This window comes from Branchiostoma floridae, chromosome 3 (assembly GCF_000003815.2).
Source record: "Branchiostoma floridae strain S238N-H82 chromosome 3, Bfl_VNyyK, whole genome shotgun sequence".
Taxonomy (NCBI): Eukaryota; Metazoa; Chordata; class Leptocardii; order Amphioxiformes; family Branchiostomatidae; genus Branchiostoma; species Branchiostoma floridae.
The window spans coordinates 19,510,386-19,521,006 of NC_049981.1; the positions used below are offsets into that span (position 1 = coordinate 19,510,386).

The 10,621-nt window shown below is 43.7% G+C and overlaps 1 protein-coding gene across 1 annotated transcript in view; it reads left to right on the forward strand.

Annotated features, from left to right (window-relative positions):
- Positions 1-1,632: 1,632 nt before the first annotated feature.
- Positions 1,633-10,621, forward strand: part of LOC118411729 (neuropeptide FF receptor 2-like) — a 9,158-nt gene continuing 169 nt past the window's right edge. Inside the window, exons 1-2 of the mRNA XM_035814211.1 lie at positions 1,633-2,025; positions 10,535-10,617. Coding sequence (XP_035670104.1) covers positions 1,755-2,025; positions 10,535-10,617 — 354 coding nt within the window. The 5' untranslated portion in view covers positions 1,633-1,754. The remainder of the gene's footprint in view (positions 2,026-10,534; positions 10,618-10,621) is intronic.

Consider the following 10,621-nt stretch of genomic DNA (forward strand, 5'->3'; position numbering starts at 1 on the left):
CTGAACGGCATTTTTAGTAGACATTGGTGGAAAAATAGTGGAAATCGGCTAAATAGACGGGGATGACATGCCAGAGTTAGCACGTCAGAGGAGGTTAGGAACGGTACTCTGTGGCTGGCCATTGATACGGTCCCATTTGGAAAAAAATGCCCCTGCGGGTAGTTTACGGGCTGTTTTTCTGCACTTTCGGGCGTGACCCCTACGTGGTTCCGTGGGACACCCTGCGTCTGCCGGGCTATTTGGGGACATGGCCAGGTCCCTGGATTTTTTTAAAACCTGCACTTAAAACTACCCCGGGATCCGGCAATAAGTACATGCCGACATCCTGACATAATCCTGAAATCACCGAGAGGTACCCTTGCGGTATCCGGCAGTCTACCGGGACAAATATATGGCTTCAGAGCCCGGCCGAGGCTAATTTCCCCACAGGTCCACCGGGACAAATACATGGCTTCAGAGCCCCCTTCCCCTACAGGTGAAAATGGGACCTAGCATAACTCTTCTGGCATGTTAATCCGTCGTTTTGGCCGATTCGAGTTAATTTTACACCAACCTACGCAGAGACTAAGAAAAATCGCCATATTTCTTCTTTTCAATTATCTTAAAGCAAGGAGGTTTTCCTTGCTTAAAGACCCCATCGGAAGACGTCACGTGGTTTCCTGGCGTCGTCATCTGGGATCTTCGGCCTCACACCTATCCCGTGTTTTTAATTACCAGGGCGGAATGCGTTCATGCAGAGCAAACTAGTTCCTACAAATTGGAGCCCGCATTGCATGAGCAATCAAAGATGAAAGAGAAATTTCTTTTTTTTTATTTCCTGCCCAAATGAGCGCTTTATGTTGATATTACGTTTGTGTACGCCAAGTAACCATGCAGCCTGTGGAATGAGCCATTTACGAATTCTACAGTCTTCGAATTCCACAGATTTTACACTGCTAGATGAAACGATACTGACTTATAGTATATAGTCTTTCTATTCAGGAATAGTATGTGTATAGCATAGCACTTATATTATGTAGGCAAGAACGTGCGAATAAAGATCAGCAGCAACAGCATATACAGCACGCAATACTGCTAATCCGTGCTAAGATGTACGTAACGTTATATCACATTTTAAGTCTTATTGTCAGTGAGCAAGTATCTATTACGTTCAGGCTCAATGAATTCTAGCTTGAAAGTTCTGGAACAGACAGTATGTTACATCAAGGGGGGCAGCGGAAGTGTGTTTCTACATACGCCAATAGCTAAACGAAATATGTGTTTGTTCTTGAAAATATTGACACTTGTGTTAATGTTTGACGTAGGCTAGAAAGACTTTCCTGTACACACCTATCGGAAGACGATACCGCCTCCGTGCTTGCTTGATGCTGAAAACGTGCTCGTCAAAAAACCAATTAGTTACTTTTCATTCACGTCACGGTCTGTAGCCAGAGAACGTTGTGACGACAAAGTGGACAACAATCTTGGTGTCCGATTCATGTCTGTCGTGTGGCCTTCGCGCGCAATATACCCTCGGTCCGCCAGCTGGGACAACCCCCTTATTTGGACACTACTGGTGACGTCACGGAAGATGATTCGTGAGGAAGAATAATTGGAGGAGACAGGCAATTTCCATTCCCACTCCAACGCAGCTGCCTCAAAAGGCACAGTCGTCATTGGACAGACGCCGACGAAATACTTAGAGCGAGCCTCATCCTATTTGTGAGCGTGATCTCACCAGATCGCCTTAGTCTAATCTTCCAGGGCTATTTGCAATGGAGGTTGTCGGCAATCTCTCCGACAATTCGACCTTCGAATCTGGCCTGGTGTACAAACAGGGCTACCCAACTATCATAACCTTTATTCTAGCTTACGGGTTCTCCTTCGTGCTCTGCGTGGCCGGGAACCTGGCGGTGTGTGTCATCGTCATAAAGTACCAACAGCTGCACACCGTCACCAACTTCTTCATCTTCAACCTGGCGGCGGCAGACCTGCTCGTCGCGCTGTTCTGCATGCCCTTCACTCTGGTCAACAACATACTCGCGGGTAAGCTCACTTCTTGTGTCTTCGTCTTCTCAATACAAGCGTTTCTTTGTGTTTTCCTGTCGTCCCATAGCCTAGTAGCCGGGCTAGCAGACACGATACCAAGTGGTCATGGATTCGATTCCCTGCAATCTTGGCCAGACGCTGTGCCCTTGACATGACTTTTCTCACTCCACCCAGATGTAAAATGAGTACCTGACTTTGGTTGGGGGTAAAAGGTAGTTGAGGGAGAGGTATTGGCTCCGCCTCCCAATACCAGGCCCTAGACTATGGGATTACCTTACCTCCATCATGACTATACTTCACAACTGATTTGTTGGGTATGCATGTAACTAACTAGTTCTGTCACAAATACTGCCCCAAAAATTCTAGGTTCCATGTCTTTCTTTTCTTTATATCATGTCATACACAATCTCATGAATACAAGCTCATATATCTTTATTTTCGACTCCAAAGTCACCCATTATATAGATTCTCTGTACGTCTTTCTTTGATTTTGACACACCTACTATTCTATAGCGACTTAATGTTGAGTGGTCCATGTATATTTCTGTGCACCTGAACCAAACTATGTAGGTCCCCTCAAATTGACTCCATACGGATGAAAGAGAAGCATTTTCTGGTAATATGCTCGGTTTAACGGGCACGCATCCTCTTACAAAAATGCGCGTATCGTCCTCGTGAAGTCTAAGCGAACATCAGGATTGAAAAGAGATTACAATGTATGAGTTATGAACATCACAGCATTCGAACCCACACAGTATATGAAAGTGCGATCCTTTATCTTCCACTCTCACAGAAAAAGAAGCTAGAGTTTAGAGTCAGAATTTACACACGAGTAGACAAACGCTATACTGTACTACACTACTACTGCACCCGTCTGTTTTCATATTACTTGATTGTGCCAATGCTATCTCTAGGTGGAGTTAGATCCTGCTGATAGTGACTACATTATATGTAACGTTTCGCACTGAAACGCCGATAACCACCCGAGCCAACCCGCCCTTTTCCTACATATTGCGGTGGACACAAGAATGTGGTTTTTATTGCCTTTACATGAAATTTGCCAGCAGGAGACACAAGAAGTCACTTCATAATAAGTTCTACATTGAGGCCGTCTCTCTGGCCGACCGGGCGATATTAATCTTCCCTCAGTATTCTCCTACAAAGAATCTCCTGTGTGGAACCACTCAGACAGCCAAAGGCGCATCTGTCACCGATTGAAAACTCAAGTCGTCCACTTAGCACTTCATGTGTTTGGTGTTTGAAAACCGTTTCAGCTTCAGATGGAGCCAAAACCAAGTCACGTTCGTTCGTTCAGACCCTTGGCTTTGTAATATCTGGTGGCACATATGGCAAGTTCCATTGATCTGTTAGTAGTAGTCTACACGGTGTTCATTTACAGAGAGGGGTTGCTAGCCTCTTCTCTTTAACATGCCCAAGGCACCTCCTAGAACACGGGACCCCTTTCACTTTACGAAATTACGTCCTTTCCGAAAGACTAGAGGATCCCCAATCGATCGAGGCGCCATACACAGGATCGTATTGGGATCTTCCATGCGGCATGTTGCCTACTAAATGGATCCAGGAACGGAACTGTTTGGCTGCTCCCAGTTGAGCTACAGGGACATCCCTATAAATCGAATCACCCAGACTTGAAACTGATAATGTTGATGATGGCGACGAAGTCTGTATTCAGTACAGACGGTCAGGAATTTGGTGAAGTTTACTTGTTGTGGGGGAATACTTTATAAGTCATAGTCATAGTCGGTAGCAGAAGGAAACTGAAGTCGTGCGGCCACATGTCACGGTCATCGGGACCAGCCAATCATGCAAGAAACTGTCCAGGGAAGATGAGATGAGGTAAGGAGTAACACAGCACTTTTGCAGGTGAATTCCTGTCAAAATTGACCACTTACACAGGTACATTTTGAGTCAGTTTCCTTAATTCTGGAATAGTTCCTTACTTACATTCTCCTATGTAGAGCTGAATCCAAGTCGTAGAAAGTCATCTACGAACTGAGGGAGTTCTTGGGCGCTGTGTAGAAAATCGGAGGCTCGATAAGCTAATCTAGAACTTAGAACCTAAACACCCTAAACGTCTCAGCTGCTTCAAATCTACATAAGAGAATAGATCCTATTTGTGAGACGTCAACCTTCTGCACCATTTTGTCTGCAAACGGCGTGGGGTTCCATGCTTGTGAATACAGAAAAGCCAGTAAAACGTACATGACAAGAACACACAACATCGACGGTGACACGTTAGCCTTGTGGTTATGGTTGTTGACTCAGAACTTGGAGGTACTGTGTTCGAAGCCCCGACTGGTTCCAATGCTGTGTCCTTGGAAATTTTCTCAATAGACTCAGGTGTAAATAAAGAGTACTAGCTTTGGCCAAGGAGGCTAAACTTTGTCTAAGGATGTCCCTTTGAATAAACGCTAATTGGAGGTCCCTTGTGAAGGGGCACCAAAAAAGAACCCACCTCACCTATCGAAAGGACTAGCATCCCGATGTGCGCGTATCAAATAAATGCAGCTTTAGCTTGTGCTCTTCAATACAAATGTGTGTTACCAAGGAGGTTAAAAATTGAACTTTTTCAACCTCCTTGGTGATGGTGTCACGAGGGTGTCCGGCGTTTCATGTAGTTGTCGGAAGGTCTATTTGTTGTGTTTATGTGTTGAGGAGATATTAATGTTTAAGTCGAGAGGTAGAGGAGAGAGCAGCGGAGTTGAGTTGAGACGTAGATGAGGTGTCGAGGTTAGAAGTCCGGTGTTATGTGTATGTGCGTCAGTGGTTGCTTTGCGTGCCCTGTCCGACCCCAACCTCTACAGGCGAGACTCCACAGCACGACTCGGCAGACAACGACGCCCCGAGGGCCCGACGTCGTATAGGAGTCGTCGTCGTGGGAGCATCCAGCCGGGAGGCCTCTGTGGACAAGACAAGCCTCTTCCCGACGGGCAGAGGAGTTCCTGTCGTTTCCCTGTGGTTCCGGGACACACCCGGAAGTGCGCAATCCGGCCGCCGAGGAGGAAGTTGTCGCGGGACACCTGGCAACCATTTGATGAACTTTTGTTGTTGTAAATTGTTATGTTTTTGTTGTTGTTTTGTAAATGTCGGAATGTCGCTGACCTGCATTGTAGAAGAATTAGTAGTATTGTATAGAAGTATGTAAAAGAAAAGCGGTGATGATCTTCCTGATAATATGTCCCGGTAATCAATAATTGATAACAGCTGTCAACAATGTGGAAATTGTTTAAAAAAATGAGGGGTGAGGTGTCACGAGGGTGTCACGAGGTGACAGCGTGTTAAGTCACTGTTAACCCCTGGTGTGGGGAATGTCACCGGACTAAGTGGGACCAGATGTAGAGGGGTCGGGAGAAGTGACACGTATGAGGGTACGGGGATTCGACCGAGAGAAGCCGACAGAGAAAGACGTGTCTACCAGAGCTCCGAATAAAGTCTATCATATCCGCAACATCATGCCTCTGTCCTGATCCTTGACTTGACTCACTACCATGCCACCGTGACATCACGCAATGAGGTGGTTAACATAAGCAATGAGAAGGAACGAACATTCCCTACAATGTTAACAGTCCTGACGCATTCTGAACAGGCGTTTCAACAATACGTCTGCATCCAAAGCGTACTTCAAAAACTGGTGCCAAGGGTCGAACCACAACCAGCCAGTACAGATTAGTCTGGGGTCTAATTGCCCTCATCTGGAGCAAAAGCAACCTAACCGTGACCTTGCCGGATTAATTTTGGTGTATTGCCTACCACTGAAGATTTGGACTGGCCAAATTACCAAAATACAACAGAAACTTACGGGAAACTACACTTTTCTTGTATCAGAGAGGCTTGAATGCCCTATACAATGTATATCCAGGGAAACCAGCATTCCAAATCAAAGTTTTTAAAAATTACAAATCTTTGAAAATGAACGATAGTTTGCATGTTACAAATTTCATTATTTGTCTATCTTATTGAAATTGCAACAAAGCAATACAGAGGGCAGCAATGATCATTTTGGGTTCCATTCTCTTTCAACCTCCTTGATTCCATGCACTGAACCAACGCATAATAAGATGTTCACATCACGACATTTGTGATCTTTTGACGTAAACCGGACATAAAGCAATACTTTCATAGAAAAAGTATAACGTCATTTACGCATGCTGGCATACTGAAAGATTGAATTTCGTGCAGTGACTGAACTAACGTTAACGTTTTCTGACGATTGCTTGTCAAAATGAATATCAAAATTGACCTGAATTTGAAAAGCTGTTCAGTAGCTCTTCTCTTATGCTATAAAGAGAATTATGAGTAACGAATCCCGGGCGTAATGTTGTTGTCCTTTATAAAGCATGAATTATCGCGCTAAATCTTGTTACCACTCTGCGGCGCCATCTCTGTTTAAGATGCAATTTCCTTCGGCGGCCAGAAGCGAAACCTTTGAAGATAATGCTGTTCTAACATCAAACCCGCTTTTATAATGGCATCAGCTTGTGTTCTACGCATAGATTTTCATTTGAAACGCATTTACTATGATCCTCTTATCACTTTACAAGCCGATGTTTTATTGCTTTACCTCGCTTGGCAACAGACGGCTGTGTTGACAGTGATTTTATTACCTAAGCTAAAGGGATTACCTTTCTGCCGGCGGTGCCTGCCTGGCTCCTTTAGCTGTGAACAGCATAGATCAAAGTGTGATGACTGGAAAGTGGATACCCTTCATCCATTTTCATCATTGTTAGAAGCCGTTTGGTTTTGTAGATTTCTTTCGAACCATGTGCGTTTGCTTTGGCATGGCTTTCTTGTAAAAGATTTTGAAATTTTATCGACATTTAATTAAAAGGACTCACTGAATTTTAAACAAATCCCAGCTCCCTGTCCAACGTGAAAATATTCGAATATCTTAATTAAAGGACTATACTATCTAACAGAAGGCCTGTGCTGTAAAGTATGTTGGAGCTTATATCCAGTATCTAAAAATTTACCATCTGCATAATCTTTTAAGATTAAAAATTGTCTTGTTGCCTTCCGCCAAGAAGATTATATTATCGGTGCCACTTGTGTGTGCCAGTCTCTCTTTCTGTTAATGAACAGTATACCTCGAGAAGCCGTGGATGGAGCCTGATTGTATTTGGCACTATGTTTGTGGACAGGGGTCGGAAAAACGAAGTTCAGCTTCGGTTATGAGCCCTCTACAATCTTTCTAGGGCACACCAGCTAAAATTCCGCATTTCATATCTTGTGTTACAGATATGCCCTCTAGCCGCTTTTTTGAACTGTGGATGAGAATAACTCAAGAATGTGCTGACAGACCGTGATGATCTCCAGTATGTTTCTACATTCGTGATGAGACTCGAATGTGCTTAATTAGCATGCCACTCTTCATCCCCTGGAAACTGATGCTATTAGAGCCGATTGTCCGGCGTTATAAACAATATTTACTTAAAAGAAAACTGCATTTCCAGCAAAGGTGGCGCCAAGTTATAGGTAACTATGTTCCATCCATGTACGTCATTATCCTGTGGCTACAATGTGCTGCCGCCATCTTCATATTGTTAAGAATCGAGGTAGAAGTCAAGAGAAAATAACATCCTCGCAATCCGTCCAGAGGTTTTTAAGATCTTCGACCGGATACGCGAACATTAACACAAAACAACCCTGCAGATCCACGGCAACCAGCCAGGAGGCCCAAATTTACACCACGTATACCTCATGTTAACACTTATCTCCAACATAAAAATCAACAACACAGCACGTCCAGGACCATAGATAAACAAAAATCCTGCTGCAGTACCAAGGTCAACTAACAGGAGGCCGAAAATTGACATTCGTCGTTATGATAAAACCACTTCAATCCTTCCAGCTGTTCTTGAGATATATCCCCCAAACACCGTTCGGACCCAAAGGGCATCTTCAAATGAGCTAACAACGAAAAGATGGGCTCCTCCTTCCTCCCTCACCGCCCACCCTACCCTGCAGAAAGTGTTCCCGACTCTTCCTTTCTGCACTAGGCCTGATCATGAGTAGCCACATCATTGATAAGTCGTTACGCCCTGAACAGTAACAACTGAGACTGATCTTTAGCGGCTGTCTCACTGACGCTGCGGCACATTGGCAGCGTCGCTGCGGCCTAAATTGGATTTGTGCTCTCCTTGAACTTGGGAATATCATGCAAAATATACAAATATGACTACAAAGAAAACGAAGCATACAAGCGTAAAATGATTCGTTTTTATCGTTAAAATTTGTCGAGCGCTTACACGAATCCAGTGCTCGGACACCAGCGAATGCCAACAATTGTAAGTTCTTTCCTCCGCATAGGCGCCCCCAAGTGAATTTTCAGCAGGGCACAAGTTTTCATTATACCACCAGCATATCTCTTGCACTGTGCATGCGTATAGCGCTTACAAAGGAAACTGCTCAGTAGTCTAAATGGAAAGGAGGTAAGCAATATATTGCAGCAAAGTTTGAATGGTACTAGGACGTATCCTGGTTAAGCGTTTGCCAATTACACCCCCGCTTAATACACAAAGGTAGACGTAATCAAAGGGCTTTTAGGGTTCAGACGGTTAAATTAGAACTTCATTTTCATTGAGCGCTACTGGTATCCCTGGAGATATCCGCTAAGGAATTGAAGCCTTGTCCACTGAATAGACATTACGTTGAGAACGGCACACGTAATTACTGGCTGGCTAATACTCAGTTTGCACATGTAACTTTGGCTGATTGCTTCTGGATTGTAAAATACACGATCATCTGTTTGTGCGTGTTACTAATAACCTGCGTTCATATTAGATATTCCGATGGGAAAGATATATACCCAAATTAAAAACCGTATCTCTTGTGAATAACAAGGTTCTTTGTACAAAAGCAGATGTGACCTTGTGTTACCTTTATCAGAACGGGTAATTCTGACAGATTCACATTGCTCTGCAGCATAGGTGTCGCTACAGATGCTATCCCAACCATACATCTATCCGTGAAGGTAGTCTATATCCCGCTGTTGTTGTTTTCAGAAACACTGTATTTAGGGATATCAAGTCAATGGAAGGTGGTTTTAAATTGCAATATTGTAGAAAATTGCAATACAGTAGAAAATAAGCCTATTTTGTAGTTGGAGAACAGTGATTAATATTCTTCATAGTGTAATTGACCAATTCAGATGATGCTGATGCTGCTGTTACATACAAACTTGGGGCCGACCGGGCAGCCTTCGGGAACGACAGATATGTTATAACATAAAAGACAAAAAAAAACTGAAAGTAAAAATATCAGTTATGAGCATAATTTGCATGTCTTCGTTGATAGACCCATTTGTATTTCCTTCCCGCAAACATCCCGGCCGGGCCACGGTTTTTAAAATGTGACGGTAGCATAACTGGTGAAAAGCCGTTAAATGCAGCCATCTTCTTTTGTATAAAACGGTCATAGTGATTTATTTCAGTGAACCTTAAATGAATTCTGTTTGGGATTGCAAGTGTGCTCACGTGTGGGTGACCTATTGTCAGCAATCAACGCCAAAAAAAAACGCAAATTCCCTCACAATGGTCACCGTTAAACGAGTTCTATATATTGTGGATTCGATGCGACGAAAGCATTACTAGGCCGTTCAAGCTGCCTTGTATGATAAGAATGAGGAACAGTTCAAGCGCTCCTGTGAAGCCACATTCCACTTGAAGGCGATCGCGCTACGATGTCGCTGTGTCATATATCTTTTTTTTGGGGGGGGGGGGGTATCATGCAAAAAGTAAAAGTATGGCTGAATAGACCGCATAACACACAAAGCGTTTAAAAGATTCGCAGGGCAGCCACAGCGAGGTCACCGCTGTAGTGGAATGGTAGTGAGGTGGACATTCTTCAGTCTGGACGAGAAGAAAATACGCAGACATTGGCTTAGTGAGCCTACGTTTTCAGACATATTACGGATTTCAAAACGGCTCCTTATTTCCCAATTGGTCGTCTACGCTGGTCTTCTGGAATTCTGCAAGTTTATCACGTTTCTTCGCGGCTCACATTTATAGTTGTGCGATGTAAATTGGTAACAATGATAATCAATGCTCCCACTGACGTTTTTGCGTAGAGTATGATTTCCTCCAGAAAGAATCGATAATCTGCTCCCTTCAAATCCACCTCCACTTATAAAGAATATTTAGAATTTGGTTGTTGTCAAAAGCTACCGTCACTATATAACACAAGCCTTATCATGCCATAACAACCAAAGGCGTTGATATAAATGTCACTTATTCACCACCAAGGTACTTTCAACAATAACAGATCACATTTTCGGTGACTGTCACCATACTCATTGTAATACCGACTGGTTCTATTACGCACTGCAGCTAGGTGTCGCTGCTAACAATGCGGTCCCAAACGTGAAGTATTGTAATAAATACAAAGATAATTGTTATCCAGCAGTATGAAGACAGAGAGCAAATTGTCAGTACATTCTTAAAAATGCAGTCCCGAGCGAAATTTTAATCGTGTTATTCTCTTGTCTCAGATTGGATCTTCGGAGATGTCGTCTGCAAGCTGTCTCCCTTCATGCAGGGGGTGTCTGTAGCAGCCTCCGTCTTCACACTGGTTGCCA